General features: G+C 48.5%; 7 protein-coding genes across 7 annotated transcripts; 2 read left to right on the top strand and 5 right to left on the bottom strand.

Moving 5' to 3' along the window:
• Positions 1-324: 324 nt before the first annotated feature.
• Positions 325-1,058, top strand: F4817DRAFT_321198 (uncharacterized protein; the record flags this gene model as incomplete). Its single annotated transcript, XM_049301265.1, has 2 exons — positions 325-852; positions 921-1,058. 2 exons carry the CDS (start codon positions 325-327, stop codon positions 1,056-1,058), a joined length of 666 nt encoding a protein of 221 aa, XP_049153789.1.
• Positions 1,059-1,401: 343 nt separating this feature from the next.
• On the bottom strand, positions 1,402-3,448 carry F4817DRAFT_18906 (Dihydroneopterin aldolase-domain-containing protein). The gene is made up of 3 exons (XM_049298447.1): positions 2,361-3,448; positions 1,996-2,288; positions 1,402-1,942 (listed from the first exon to the last, which is right to left on the bottom strand). Exons 1-2 carry the CDS (start codon positions 3,219-3,221, stop codon positions 2,091-2,093), a joined length of 1,059 nt encoding a protein of 352 aa, XP_049153790.1. The 5' UTR covers positions 3,222-3,448; the 3' UTR covers positions 1,402-1,942; positions 1,996-2,090.
• An 85-nt stretch (positions 3,449-3,533) lies between these two features.
• On the bottom strand, positions 3,534-5,163 carry F4817DRAFT_354009 (acyl-CoA N-acyltransferase). Its single transcript, XM_049305457.1, has 4 exons — positions 5,109-5,163; positions 4,725-5,029; positions 4,159-4,639; positions 3,534-4,026 (listed from the first exon to the last, which is right to left on the bottom strand). Exons 3-4 carry the CDS (start codon positions 4,538-4,540, stop codon positions 3,770-3,772), a joined length of 639 nt encoding a protein of 212 aa, XP_049153791.1. The 5' UTR covers positions 4,541-4,639; positions 4,725-5,029; positions 5,109-5,163; the 3' UTR covers positions 3,534-3,769.
• Positions 5,164-5,165: 2 nt separating this feature from the next.
• F4817DRAFT_18934 (uncharacterized protein) lies at positions 5,166-7,533 on the top strand. The gene is made up of 3 exons (XM_049298450.1): positions 5,166-6,045; positions 6,190-6,379; positions 6,446-7,533. Exons 1-3 carry the CDS (start codon positions 5,440-5,442, stop codon positions 7,315-7,317), a joined length of 1,668 nt encoding a protein of 555 aa, XP_049153792.1. The 5' UTR covers positions 5,166-5,439; the 3' UTR covers positions 7,318-7,533.
• F4817DRAFT_18979 (uncharacterized protein) lies at positions 7,534-9,213 on the bottom strand. Its single transcript, XM_049298452.1, has 3 exons — positions 8,791-9,213; positions 8,645-8,731; positions 7,534-8,590 (listed from the first exon to the last, which is right to left on the bottom strand). The coding sequence occupies exons 1-3, from the start codon at positions 9,024-9,026 to the stop codon at positions 7,750-7,752; spliced, it is 1,164 nt and encodes a 387-aa protein (XP_049153793.1). The 5' UTR covers positions 9,027-9,213; the 3' UTR covers positions 7,534-7,749.
• Positions 9,214-9,382: 169 nt separating this feature from the next.
• Positions 9,383-11,938, bottom strand: F4817DRAFT_18993 (uncharacterized protein). The gene has a single exon (XM_049298454.1). The coding sequence runs from the start codon at positions 11,796-11,798 to the stop codon at positions 9,675-9,677; it is 2,124 nt and encodes a 707-aa protein (XP_049153794.1). The 5' UTR covers positions 11,799-11,938; the 3' UTR covers positions 9,383-9,674.
• Positions 11,939-12,424: 486 nt separating this feature from the next.
• F4817DRAFT_354017 (protein serine/threonine phosphatase 2C) lies at positions 12,425-13,943 on the bottom strand. The gene has a single exon (XM_049305458.1). The coding sequence runs from the start codon at positions 13,838-13,840 to the stop codon at positions 12,626-12,628; it is 1,215 nt and encodes a 404-aa protein (XP_049153795.1). The 5' UTR covers positions 13,841-13,943; the 3' UTR covers positions 12,425-12,625.
• Positions 13,944-13,954: the final 11 nt, after the last annotated feature.

Genomic DNA, 13,954 nt, shown 5'->3' on the forward strand with positions numbered 1-13,954 from the left:
GTCACAGCTGATTGGCCAATAGTCTACGGTCAGCAGCCCCTGAGATTCTCGAATTCTAAACTGAATCGATACCAACTCCCCGAGATTTCGTTGCACAGCGCTTGCCATGAATAACGACTATTGACAATATTTCCCTAGATTAGAATTCTTTGGTTGTACCTCCCAGCCACTTTCCGATATTATCATCCATCATCTATCAGCTAGCCAGGGCTATCGTAATCGGCTATACCTACTCGCCTTTCGCCTATTCTCTCCAAGAGTAGAATCATTACTATCAAACGGTGGTGTACTTCTCTATTAGGTACATACTCGTTGAAGCACGAGATGGGAAGCGTCGATAGTCTGCCCTATTGGCAGGTTAACGTCCCCGAAAATGAACGGACGGAAGAGTGTCCGGAATTCCTCCGCAGCCTAAGCGTCAAGGATATCAGCATTATCGGCACGCCCGACTCGGAGTACACAGTGTCGACGTGGCCAGAGGTGCAGAACATAGTAGCCGAGAACCGGCTAGGCTCATTCAAACGTATCCCCTCTGACCTGCGGCGGTACCTCGAGTACACGTGGAAGTTGAAGAGAGACTACGGCAGCATCATGAATTTCGTCCTAACACAGCGGCTATACTGGGAGGCGCCTGTGAAGCCGAGAGGCAAGCCCTTTGAGTTTGAAGATGACATTAAGATCCTATGGAACGACTGGCCGTATGGAATTGACGATCGAATCGTCCATCTTGTCGTATGGACCAAGTTTGAATTACCTGAGGATCCCGTCACGACGGATCTGACGGACGAGGCTCGGGCCGAGATTGATGGATACGTGCAGAAGACGTTTGGATCTAGGGTCCCGAAAGATCGCGTAAGTGGGAATCTATACCTTCTTCATCTTCTTGTTTCCTGGTTAGTCGCGCTAAGATGTTTGCGTAGTACATCTGGTTCAAGAATTGGAGGTCGTTGAAATCCGTCCAAGCCGTAGAGCACTTCCACGTCATGCTCTTCGATCCAGACCCCAAGTTTGTCGATGAGATTACGAATGGCGACATCCCGTCTTGCCGCAAGGTCTGACGTGGCTTCGTCTGTTATGTAGGCTCGCTTTTCATGATTGATGATATATGATAGAAACGGCGCAGATTTGGCTTTCTATAGATTACCCAAAGACCCAAGAATTAGCTAGTGTAGATGCTCTATGCCGGTCCGTATCCTTGTATGCATTAGGGATCTCGCATCACCCGCATGAGTAGGAATCCATTATCCGGGATACTCAGGCCGCTTAAGGATTCTAAAAATCTGGGGTTATGAATTGTACCCATTGTAGCTATAAATGAGGCTTTCCAAGTCCTTGGAGACCTTCACTTATGTAGTTCCCCGTCTCATCCCGCCTTACTTAACGCACTCCCGCTTCAGGTTTGATATGATATTCACGATATTGGGCCTCGTACTGGAAATACCAGCTATCTTAGTAACATAAGGCCACGTCACATCATATTGTGTAGCTTCACTACTGCCAGGGGCCGCGTATAAGAGATCTAGATCTGAGACTAAGGCAGCCCTATCTGATTAATCACATGGTAGTAATTCAACGGAATTCTGTCATTCCCACACGCGTAGTTGTGGATTATGCCATATTCCGTCACATACATAGCAGCTTCTATACCGACTTTCTAGAAAATCCATGCCCCTCTAGCAGTTGATACCCGCTTCGGATCATAGGACGGCACGATTCAAACGACTGGGAGATTTACCATTTTATGCAGCTTCTCGTTAAATGTCCCTAATCTAGAACAATTGTAGGTTGCTTTAGTACATACCTATCTAATAGTAATTTGAACTCCAAATTCGATGTACTCGAAGCCCCGAATCTTTTCTTGGTAGGGATAGTCGAAGTCCTACTAATGAGGCAATACTATCCTAATCTAAGACCACGTTCGGAAATTCCAACAGGTATAACTCTCCTATAATGTTAGAATAGAACTGATGCTATACGTAATACCACAGAACTTACCATCCAAAATACCCGTTGTTTAGCAGTATGTCCATATGCTACAAATGCCAACATTTCATCTAAACAGCATATCCCTTGTCCCCTAGGCAATAGAATCATGACCCCATAGTGACTTCCACAGCAGGGAATTCCGCCGTAGGTATCGCAATCGGCTTCTCCAAGCAGACCTTGACCCGCCACCCTCGCTCCTTCATGGGCTTCGGGTCCTCGTTGATCCTGAAGTCGGATAATATCTTATTGGCGATGTGGGAAGCAAGTGCCTCTAGCGTCTCGAACGATGATGATTCCATTGTCTAATCGCGGATGTGTAAGCGGTGTTTAGTCATTTTTATGTAGTTGACATATGATTCACTCTGCGGACCCACCTCTACAATAATACTCTCTAGTTCAGTATGTATATCCTCCGCGACGTCGAACCTGTCGATTTCAACGTCCGCGATGAGCATCTGCTTGGCCTTGCGCTCGTTCGGGTTGACGCCAATTAACGTGGGAATATGCAGCCCCTGGATCCGCAGAGTGCGCGAGTACGACCGCAGGGGGTTCTTGTTAGTATCGCTCTTCTCTTTATCATCTTCTTTTGGCATATCTTCTCTAAAACATGCCGTTGTCGTTAGGCTGACACCGGCGCCGAGAAGAGACGCCTTGGGCAGCTCTACGGTAAGTGTGAGCGAGCGCAGGCGCGCTGCATGCAGGAACGGTAGCTGATCCAGCGGCAGAGCTACACGGCTCCCATCTACCACGCGCCCTGTCATGCGCACCCACAGCAACTCCAAGACATCAGCGGTTCGCGGGGTAGTGACCTCAGCTTCACAGCCCGTAGCGGCTACCGCGGCCGCCGCTGTTTCCGCAGCGTCGGATTTAGACCCCAAAAGCTCGAGACTGCCGAGTAGCGTCTTGCTCAAGTTGCCATAGTGCACGGTGCCGGAGTCAAGCTTATCAGTGTTCCCCGACGAAGACTCATTCACGGAGAATGGGTCCGCGAACGACACCTCGGATGAGAGAAGCACCGGCTGCAACTTGCCGGAGCGGCCCCAAGCATCTCGGCCGATGGGGATAGAGCTTCGTAGGCTCCGCACGCGGACCACGGCTACCGACTCACCGGCGTCGGCACGGGCGCGCCACGAACTCACGAGGGGAGCCGGCGGGTCGGTTTTATCATTGGTTGGGGGGCCAGGGGACATTTTGGAGTTTACTGCTGGTGATGTTTTCCAGAAGGAAGACAGCATTGCTGGTTGGGCTTTACGATGACGCAGTGCGCGGGATGGTGGGGCTGTTCAGCTGAAAGGTGAGAATAGTTAGGACTTAGAGCGAGATGAATAGGTAATTATAATGTCTTAGATATATGATATTATGCTTGGGCTTAGAAAAAAGCAAATAGGTGCTTCGTGAGGTCTTTTTTCAAATACGGATTGTTTAGAGAAGAGTTTGAAGGGATGAAATCGTGTAATATAGGGCAAACCTGAGTAAGATGATGTATTTTAGCTGTACATATGGGCCCCACTAATACAGTATATTTCATTAATGGAGGTTAGATAAATCTCCATTCATTTACAACTGAGGTATGTAAGTTGACAATCAACATTAGGTAGTTTGAATAGATATGAAGCCTTCAGGAGGCTTGCTCATTACGCAGGTAACCTTTGTTTGTGAGACCCTATAACTACCTACCTAAAGTCAAACAATTCTTCATCATGTGAACTTGAAAGGGTATCAATATTGCCTACTTTCTCATCACATATACCTACTACTATAATGAACAAGAATTAGGTACTTTTCAACCAGCAAGCTCAGACGGATCGTACTTCATCGACCATATCTTATGATCCTCCGTCGCACCCCACCTACTAAGGTCGGCTGTTAAGACCTCAATATCGCGGAACCCGTGCTTCTCATACAGCGAGTGAGCCGCCGGAGAAGACTCAAGATATACGACAAGGCCGAGCCTTTTCGCCTCCTCGAGACCCCATTTAGTTAACATGCTGCCCGCGCCCCGGCCTTGATGTTTAGGATCGGTGTGGAGGAGCGAGAGGTCTTAGAGTAACGTGGTTAGTGAGTTATCGCACCGGAAGAATATCATCTCGTGAACTACGACCCCTTATCCCATGTTTCACATTGCACATGAAGAAAAGGCCCTGCTCTTTTCCCCTAGGGTTAAGTACTCACAGACGCAATGCTTATCGCCCCAGATGCGCGACCTCAGCTTCGCAAGGTCTCCAAATACAAGCTCGCACGCTTCGGCGTTGCAACCTGGACCGAACGATCGAGGCGCTGGCTGTGGCGGCTTCTCGGTATAAATGTGCCACTTGGCGAAAGCAATCATCTGTTCGCCTTTAGGCAAATCCGTATCGACTACCTTGAGCCAACGCGCGGTAGGGTCCTTCTTGAGCTCGGCGGCTAGCTGGGCGGCGCGTCCGGCCACTGCCTCCGGAGGGAACGGCCCCGGGAATAGGATCTGACTGAATGGATTCGGACCATACGCTACCGACTCGATCTCGGCTGCTCGGCGCGCGTCGGCTTCGGTGGCGGGTTGGAGTTCGAGAGGCATGGTTTACCGATAGTTAATATTGGTGAAGCCCGAGAACTACTAATCCCAGTTTAAACTTGAGAAATATAATGGGTTTCTACTCTATTAAATAAACTTAATCTAAGTAAAATGTAAGTCAAATCACCTCTGACCAACATTGAGTGCTGCTTTTTAACGCTTAGATTTATTGGGGTAATAAGCACACCTTATCTTCGAAAGATACCTATTCTAAGGGTTTCATGATTAGAAATTCATGGCCTAGTCTTGCGGCTGAAATAGGAAGAGGAGGATCGTATTTCGTATTGTGACTCAGTCGGCGCGCGGGGGTGAATATATATGTGTCGTATGCTATGAAGTAGTTTGCCGGCGGAAAGCGGCGGGACTTATTAGTCGATGTTACCTATCCATAGAGCTATGGTAAATCCCCCCTAACTTATAGAGTATGATATAAATATAGAAATCTCATCGAGATAGTAGATAATATCGGATTTGATTCTACGGACGAGCTTGCTGTGTAATGAATGTAAGTAAAGGAGTCGGTGGGAAAGTCGATGGCTGGGTGATACCTCACGGGTTGCCACGTACAGACCTTTAACAGAGAAACTTTCCGGGTTCCCTGACGATAATAATATCCATATAGTCCATATAGAAAATTATTAGTATCAATTATACGTTTTTCTAAATCACCTTTGACTTAGTTATAAGTTCTACTACATACCTAAGAATATGGTTGAAAAGTGCGACGAGCACTGTACAATACCAAGTATTTAACCTAGGATCTACATCTAGGTTTAGACCCACCATACTTTCCATCTAACACACCGCAAACCAGGAGATAAACAAGGAGGGAGATAAACAAGGAGCAAGATAAACCTTCAGTCTTCAGTCTCCCTACTTACTTACTTACCAAGATATCCAAGATGGTCGTCCTCCCACCCGGCATAACCTTAAGCCCACCGTCCCCAACCCGGGGCCGTTCTATTCTTGCATCGCAGGTTTTCAGCCCGGGAGCCGTCATCGCCGTGTTTGGTCACGGCGAAGGGGCACCTAGCATAGCTATCCCGGACAACCCACACCTAGCGCGGACCTGCCACTACTGCCTAGCCACAGCATCGGATCAAGATCCCACAGCTACTTCCCCGGTCCGCGTGCGCGCGTGCACCGGCTGTCGCACAGTATACTACTGCACCCCGGCATGCCAGAAGGCCGATTGGGCGCTCGCCCACGGCCGCGGCGAGTGCAAGGCCTTCCGGCGCGTTCGGGCTCCTGACCCTGCTTCGCCCCAAGAGGAGGTCGATCCGAATCACATAGACCTGCCGACGCCTGTACGGGCTCTGGTCCAGGTGCTTGTGCGCCCGGAAATGCAGGCTGCGGTCGCGGAGATGGAAGGCCATGTCGAGACGGTGCGTAGGGACCCGGATATGGCGTGGGCCGGCATAGAGCTCCAGGCTCGCGCTGCGCTGCATTACTTGGGTCGGGAGACGAGTAAAAGTAATCTGGCCGAGGCTATGGAGATTGTGTGCAAGGTGAGTGAAGTCGGGGTTTACTATGAGTCTATGACAGGTATTCTGGACCGTTTGGGCTACATACAACTCTCCATTCCTTTCTATTTCTGCTCTCACTACGTCTGCATTTCTCGCTCCTAAACCCCTAACTCTAACGATGGCTAGCTAAAACTCAACTCCTTCAACCGACTCGATGCAGACATTGGCGAGAGCGGGACATACCTCAATCCTGCGCTGGCCATGATAAACCATTCCTGTATTCCGAATGCTTTCGTACAGTCCATGGGACGCAAGGCAATCCTACATGCGTATCGGGAGATAAAAGAGGGTGAAGAGATCGAAATATCATATATCGGTAAGCTCGGCATCACCTAGTGAAATATCCTATTCTTATCATTAACCGCTCATCTCACATCGTCAGAATCCACACTCCATCGCTCGCACCGCCAAAAAGCGCTACAGAAGCAGTATCACTTCAAATGCGCCTGTCCCCGGTGCAAAGACGACCTAGACGTCTACCAAGTCTGCCAGCAGTACCCGCATCTCGAGCTGAACTCGTTCAGTCTCGTCCCCAATCTAGACAAACTACGCCATCCACCTATCAAGCAGCATTTGCAGTCGGACAGTTCTCTGCAGCAACATATCAAAAAGATATACCCGAAATGCACAGAATCGCTACAAGGCGTGAGTTTACTAGAGAAACCCAAGCAGCTCCGCCGGCGCTGGAAAATGTGCGCGCGGCTTCGAGAAGCCGGATTGTACGCCATCGAACCATTAACGCAAGTGATCGTCGACGCTAGCATTTATTTCTGCGAAAAGAGAAATTTCCAATACGCCTTAGCTCTGTCATGTTTCCTTGCTCTGAACAGCGATCCATATAGAGATCCTATGCCCTTCTCCGTACCCAGGGTGAAGGGCATGCTCATGGTTGCGAAGCTCCTAGCCAACACGGCATCGGCGCCGCCTTCCGCATCGAGCGGAGACGCTGAGCCTTTGTCGGCGAGGATATCACAGGCTCTGAGCAAGATGGACCAAGCTACCATGTGCCAGACGATTCTGGCCATGGTTGTTCATTATTGCCCGGCGGCTCATTCGAAAGAATGGCAAATATACCGTCAGGCAAAGGACCTGCTGAACGATCTCGAGAGCCTGCCGGGTCGAGAGACTGAAAATGCATTGGTAAATGCTTTTGCTAGAAACCCGACTGGTTCGGAGGAAACCCGTTTTTTCACCACGGCAGTCCTAGAACCAATCCAAACACTAGCTGCATTTTGTGAGGAAATAGTGGGTTAGGTTATTAGGGGTAGATTCAGGAGTACGAGGATAGAAGGGCAGGCGTTAATAGTTCAATTCAACTATCCTGACATTCACTCTATGCATGATGTTCATCAAGGGTATCAGTCTGACAGATTTACACTGGAGATATAAAGAGTGTATTATTGCAGAGTGCAAACTAAGCTGTTGGGTACTTTATTCTGTACGATAATGCTTGATAATAGCCCACCGCTTTTTCTTCCCCCCTGGTGTTCATATAAAGCACCATTCCTCCTTTGCTATCGCTTACCTCGAACCTCTGCTCGATGACGCTCGACTTTGGAAGCCGGGAAGAGTCCCATACTAATAATTAAAAAAGTGCTTGAAGACATGTCAGCAGTGGCACCGCTTCAACCTAAGAACCATACTTTCTTCCTCCCCTAGCTCGCTTTTAAACCGATCTTGGTAATATCAATGGTGAGTATTTCCATGGGTGGATTCTGCCGAGGAGCCCGCGTCTTCAGGCATCGACTGCCGCGACCGGTTTTGGGCCAGTTCCTCTCTCAGGCCTTCTAGTTCCGCTCGTAGCAAGGATACTTCCTCGGCACAAGCCTTTGCCGTCGAGACACATTCTCTTACAACCTCTCTAGTTCCGTCTACCTCTCCACGCACGTATCCTGGGTCTTGTTGCGTGGGTCTGGTATCTGAAGTGGCTATTTCGCGCTGTAGTGGTTGCTCTGTGGTTGAGGTTGACCCATGGCGGCTGTTGCTAAGAGCTAAGCGTAGATCTGCGGTTGTTTGCCTCGCGGAAGTAAGCTCTCGCTCGATACGGGTGGATGTCAGGTTCATTTCGCCGAATCCGTTTTTTAGCGAGGTGATGCTATCCTGCATGTTGGAATCCCTAGAATACTTCACCAATCTTTTCAACTCATCAATTTCCTTCGCTAGCTCTGCGACCTTGTCTTGGGCGCACAGCGTTGTGTTATCAGTGGAGCTGGAGCTGGCTTGTTGATAGCCTAAGCGGCCAAGCCTTTGGATTTCTTCTCTTGAAGCATCTAGCTGAGCCTGTAGATGATCAAGAACTTGGCCCTGTACTATCGAAAGGTCTCTTTTGCTCATGCCAGCGTGCGTAGTTCCCTCGGAGGACGAAGGTGTGATTGGAGTATCGAGACTAGGGCGTGGAGTTTCTTCTAGACTGAGCACCTTTTGGATGATGGCATCAACAATTATACCGGTGCTTGGATTTATATCCGCATCGCTGCCATTCGCAAGAATGAGTACAATTGAGGAAGGCCGGAAGAACAATTGACCACTATGGTAATTAGAAAGTGATGTCTACCTAGGTAGGGATTACAGAAAAACTTACTCGCGTAGAACGTGATTATCCGGCGCCATTAGACACTTGAACCCAATTACCGTCTGGCAAGAGATGCATGATATATCATGTAGATGGCTGTTTCATACTGCATGTTAGGAGTAGTAGTATAGATATTACTTGAGGATGAACTATACCAATCCGCTACCAACGTCCGTTCCTTTCCAAGTCGCACGGGACCTGTATATATGATAGTCGGGAAACCCGCATGAGCGATACAGGTGTTCGAGGTGTATTTAGGACAGGCAGCGGGGGTCATATAACTTTCACCCATCCCGATCCATACATTGCTGAATGTAGTCAGAACTTGCTGGCACCGGGCACAACAGCAAGCGACTCGGTCCAAAGGATATGTGATGTCTATGATATCCATGATGAGGAAATATATTTTTGACGGTCCCTAAAATCTGGTTATTGAGACTGGGATATTCTGATCAATGGTTTATATACACATCTATCGAAGGAAGAGGTCCTAGCAACATCTTGGAGACCTACTATTTTAATAAGTATATCATATTAGCACACGCACCGTTCTTGCTAGGCGTTTGGGCTAAAGCATGTTTTGTCTGGGGAAGCAGCAGTCTTATGGCAATGCAAAGATGAAATAACGTTGCGGCAGAGTTTAAAAAAGGGAGTATATACCCGTCGGATCGCCTTTCCCAACATTCTACAGTGATAAAGGGAGGCTTTCCCCAACTAAAACTTCACAGTAGATATTGTAATTGTAAAGGCGAAAGCACTATATCATACCTATTAAACGGTTATAATCTAACCTACGCAAGCCATAAAAGCCCAGCCAATTCGCGTAACTACCTATATATAGGTAAGGTAGGTAGGTACATAACCTATCCCTGACGAAGAATATAGAAATGGGGTATCTCAGAATACCAATGCCAAACACGATCGTAGCTCGTAGCTCGTATCTCATATGCCGCCTCCCTACACCTACCGTACATGCCTAAGAAGGATCCCGAAAATACATCGTCCTTAAAAAAAAAAGAGTACAAGGGAGTTAGTTAATTCATTTAACACCGATGAAACCGATGCCATTGCGCGCAACGCTGACTGCCTTCTTTAGCGCTTGGTCCTCCCTGTCCGTCCACTTCACGCTTAGATTGTCCCAGTTGTTGCCCGGCGTATGATACTCTTTCTTGAACTGGGCTTGCATGGCCTGCAGGCGTGCCATTTCGCGTGGATCGCCGGAACCGCTAAACACGATGAAACCAGTACATGGTGGTAACGAGTCGTATATGCGCTTGATTCGCTGGGTGAGGTTCTGAACACATGTTTCGAGGGACATGTTGGATAGGTCGGGAGGCGGAAAGTCGCTCTTCCCATTCCACCAACCCTGGTATGCCTCTAACTCGCGAAATCGTGCGAAAACAAAGTCAACGCCACCAAAAGGTATCTCTTCGCCGACAGGATCACCCCTCACAGAGCGCATGATGGCTTCCGTCACCTCTTCGTCCGATTTGCACCCGATCGGGAACGTTGAAGCTGCTCCGGCACCCTTCATGGGGTCACCCCAATCAATCATGGCGCTCGTCTTTCCAACTTGGACGCCTCCTTTGGCCTCAACTCCACCATTCGCGCGATAAGCCTTTCCTGTTCTAGTCAACCGTCGGAATAGATTTTCACCCGACTCCTGGTTGCCCCAGGATTTTCCCTTTTCGCACTTCTGTTTCACAAGGTCTAAACACGCCTTTGCGTCTTCTATCGAGTCGTGCCCCATCATACCCTTCTGAATCTCGCGCTTGAGGAACCGCTGCGATAAAAACTTGAGACTGTTTTTTAACGGGGGTCCTCGGTTGTGTGGGAAGAGAATAGCAGTGTCAACAACAAACGGGTGAGTAAGTTGCAGTGCTTTCATATCTGATTCTAGGGAATGCCCTATAAGAATTGTGCGAGGATGGAGGATTTGCAGAAGCTTAGCCTGGATATCTCTAAGTGTAGTGGTCACAGGGGCTAACATTTGTTCCGTGATGCCTGAGAAACGAGTGACATAGTCAAGAATTGGCTTGTCGGGTTTGACCAGTTCGTCGAGAACAATAGTTCCATCCCAACCTACCAAACTGATTCTCGTGAGAGAGAACTCTTCTGGCCCCGTTACACACATCTCGCAGTCAAGAGCGAGAATTTCTCGGCCCGCCGTAACACTCCCTTGTTGGATTTCCTCTTCGGGAATATCGCCATCTTCGAGATTCTCCACATTAGTATGAACCCATCCCTCTAGATCTTGAAAGTTTTTGCGCCGCTCTGCCGGTATACAAGCAGGATGTAATATATACCCATTGGCTAGGAAGTCTTCTGGCATCGTTAGAAACTCGGTGATTCTTGTACGGTCGTCCTTCCAACCCTTTGGCTCCTTCGCAGGTTGGACCCCCCGTTGACTCTTCTCCTCTTTGGTCTTTTCAGTGGGCGCCGTGAGTATGGTGCCAAGTGGCGAGCGGATAGTGCCAAATTTCTCGTTACCTGGCGTTCTGACAGGCCATAGGTGACTGAACATATCTGCGAAGTCCTTTAAGATTCCAGGAAGCTCGTCCTTTTTAAGAAGTCGCGGATAATAGTCATCCGGAGATGTTAACACTCGGGGCCTTTGATCCGAATTAAAGGGCTGGTCATTATACGTCGCAAAGTTGACATCCTGCTTGAACATAGCCTCTTCTAGTCCCGGTACCATGATCGCGACCATCTTTCGAAATTGCGGCCGTTGGGAGATTGCAACCCATTGAGGAGCTGCGCCTTCAGCGAAGATGTAAAGGATGAGGTTTCGTAGCGAGTCGAGTGCGATCTTAGATTGGAGCTTGGCATTGTGGTTAAACGTGATGGAAGGGTAATTGGTCGATTGGGGCGCCGGAACCTTCTTTTCCTTGTTGTCCTTTTTCGACTTTTTGGAAGAGCGCTTGCTTACGGTTTGCCATCCTTCGTCCGCCTCGTCATGGGGTCTAGAGCGCTTCAAGCTACTAGATTCGCTCTGGGTAGTACCAGTCGAAGTGTCCTCGGGGAGGTCAGTGGGAATTTGCGGCGATGGAACTTCGACACCGAAAACTTCGGCGGGATCAGATATTGACAAGGGTCCATCAATAGGCACTTCAAGCGAGTCGGGCAGAAGGTCTTCCACTGAATGCACGACAGTATCGTCCATGGTCGCGCGCGTTATTAACTTTCGGGCCAATTATAGCGAATTGAGATAGCTATAGAATTGGATACATCGAGGAATGGGATTGTTGTACTTCGTACGTAGAAGTTTTGCACTTGCAGGCCAAGAATTAAGAAGGTGGAATTAGTCGTCGTCGCCCCACCTAAAGCTTCCCTATGTGCATATGTACATAGACGTACTATGTGGGGGAGGCTGGGATTTGGCAATTAGATTGACGACAACTCCCCACCATACTTTCATTGGTCAAACTTCCCTTGAGATATATTCACATGTAATAGGTAAATAGTAGGTACGGTATTGTACTACATATTGTAAACTACGCTGAGCATAACAGTAGCAGTGAATTATTAAAGACTTTTAACCTATATTTACCTTATATGTGTATGCATGTGGACATCTTTACACATAAACACGGATGTATTCGTATTTCGTGAGTACTTCGTGAGTACTTCGTGTCACTCATATAGGCATTTATGCCTCGAAACACCGGTCAAAGAAAAGCGGTCAAGGATGACCACATAAAACAATACATATCACAGCAGAAGACCTCAGCCCCCTTGAGGTGTTGGTATAATAATAGGTATCTACCATTAAACATGCGTGTTGAAATATAGAGTTATAAATAGGTATATATTTAGCAGCGAATATCATACAAGTACATACGACCTGCCTTCTCTGCCCGTCCGCCTGCTTTTATATGCAGAATGCTTGTGGAATGCTCGTAAAATATTGATTCCTCCCTTCTTTTGAACGCCTGGCGATGCATAATTCTATATTCTTTCAACTTGGGTACAATACTAGTCATTGTAGTTTCATAGCTTGCTCTTGATTGCTTCTAATTTCCCTTCCTCAGAGACCACTACGACGACGACGCAGATGTCGTCGACTTTGCCGCCGTGCCAATTCTCTTGGGGATAGTATTTTTGAACCTCTTTAGCAAATGGTCCGTCAACTCGTTGGTTCGTGCTCGCCAGTTTGGCGGCCCCCGCGATTTCTACTGCTAGTGCGCTCTGAAGCGTCAACGGCCGCTGCGTCGAGTCTTCTGCCTGGGTGTAGGGTAGTAAGTTGTGAGGGACGAGTATACCACCATCACTTGCTTGCCAGGCGCCTAGCCCGATCATCAACCGGCTAGCTATGCGAAGTACATCTTGGTTGAATAGGTTGTCCCAGACTCCGTCGCTCGCGAAGACAAGTATATCCCCATGTTTCAGCGTGTGCTGTGTGACGTCCGCATCTCTGGGATAGTCGCACAATTGTGCCCCTCCGAATGCGGCGGCGCGTGCCAGCATGCTTGCCGGCACGATGGATAACTGATACGGTGTGTTAAAGGCATGCGTCTGCGGCTCCGAATAGCTATGTACAGCATTCAGACGCAAATGCACAAATCCCGAATCACCTAGGTTAGCAACTTCTAGCTTGCCATCTTCGCTCGCGATACCAATCGAGGCTGTACTACCCCCAGCATGTATGGATCCATCCTGACATACGTCATCATATCCTTTCTGCATTAGAGATCTGGCCGTCAAGGACGAACCAGTTGCATCTAACCTATGTTCATAGGCTGCTGAGGCCATATAGTCGCAGAAGCTGTGTGAGAAGTCGGCTGGGTCAACGCCACTATCTTCCCAGCCTCCAACGCCGTCTGCAATGCCGAAGGCAACGGCGTTTGTGTCGCCCACACGACTTATAAAGAAAGCATCCTGTCCACTCGCGGGACGCTTCGATTTGGGACGCTTCTTCTGCGTCTGGATGCGATTATAGGGATTGAAATGGAAGACGTCGTTTGTCGGGTTGAACCTCTTATATTTGGCAGAAAACGAAGCGGCCGCATGGTATATGAATTTGCGCGTAGAGTCTGCTTTCGATTGCGTTTCTTGGGATCGAAGAATCGGTTGTACAGAGAATGTTCGAGTGCGATAGGCAAGCTGTCGCAAGAGAGTCGAGGACGAGACCGGCGGCCTCGGTTGGTGCTGAATATTTGTAATTAAAGGTCTAGATAATACACCATTATGTATCTTCGAGAGCATCGTGATATAAGCTGAAAAGGCGGCTTTCCATGAGTGGCCACAACCTGCTATACTATGTAAACTGCCTCACATCCTTCATTTAGATTTTATGTCTGCGATTCAATCCGCAACGTT

The sequence above is a fragment of the Daldinia loculata genome (genome assembly GCF_022478755.1).
Source record: "Daldinia loculata strain CBS 113971 unplaced genomic scaffold F4817scaffold_103, whole genome shotgun sequence".
Classification (NCBI taxonomy): domain Eukaryota; kingdom Fungi; phylum Ascomycota; class Sordariomycetes; order Xylariales; family Hypoxylaceae; genus Daldinia; species Daldinia loculata.

Bases quoted from the DNA above. Each gene is read 5' to 3' on its own strand.
- F4817DRAFT_18979 (XM_049298452.1), bottom strand. From the start codon at position 9,026: ATGGATATCATAGACATCACATATCCTTTGGACCGAGTCGCTTGCTGT. The intron at 8,732-8,790 runs GTATAGTTCATC...AGTATGAAACAG, and splicing joins CGGACGTTGGTAGCGGATTG to CCATCTACATGATATATCAT. The intron at 8,591-8,644 runs GTAAGTTTTTCT...TAATTACCATAG, and splicing joins GATAATCACGTTCTACGCGA to TGGTCAATTGTTCTTCCGGC.
- F4817DRAFT_354017 (XM_049305458.1), bottom strand. From the start codon at position 13,840: ATGCTCTCGAAGATACATAATGGTGTATTATCTAGACCTTTAATTACA.
- F4817DRAFT_354009 (XM_049305457.1), bottom strand. From the start codon at position 4,540: ATGCCTCTCGAACTCCAACCCGCCACCGAAGCCGACGCGCGCCGAGCA. The intron at 4,027-4,158 runs GTGAGTACTTAA...CGTTACTCTAAG, and splicing joins GGGCGATAAGCATTGCGTCT to ACCTCTCGCTCCTCCACACC.
- F4817DRAFT_18906 (XM_049298447.1), bottom strand. From the start codon at position 3,221: ATGCTGTCTTCCTTCTGGAAAACATCACCAGCAGTAAACTCCAAAATG. The intron at 2,289-2,360 runs GTGGGTCCGCAG...ATCCGCGATTAG, and splicing joins TAGAGAGTATTATTGTAGAG to ACAATGGAATCATCATCGTT.
- F4817DRAFT_18993 (XM_049298454.1), bottom strand. From the start codon at position 11,798: ATGGACGATACTGTCGTGCATTCAGTGGAAGACCTTCTGCCCGACTCG.
- F4817DRAFT_18934 (XM_049298450.1), top strand. From the start codon at position 5,440: ATGGTCGTCCTCCCACCCGGCATAACCTTAAGCCCACCGTCCCCAACC. The intron at 6,046-6,189 runs GTGAGTGAAGTC...AACGATGGCTAG, and splicing joins CTATGGAGATTGTGTGCAAG to CTAAAACTCAACTCCTTCAA. The intron at 6,380-6,445 runs GTAAGCTCGGCA...TCACATCGTCAG, and splicing joins GATCGAAATATCATATATCG to AATCCACACTCCATCGCTCG.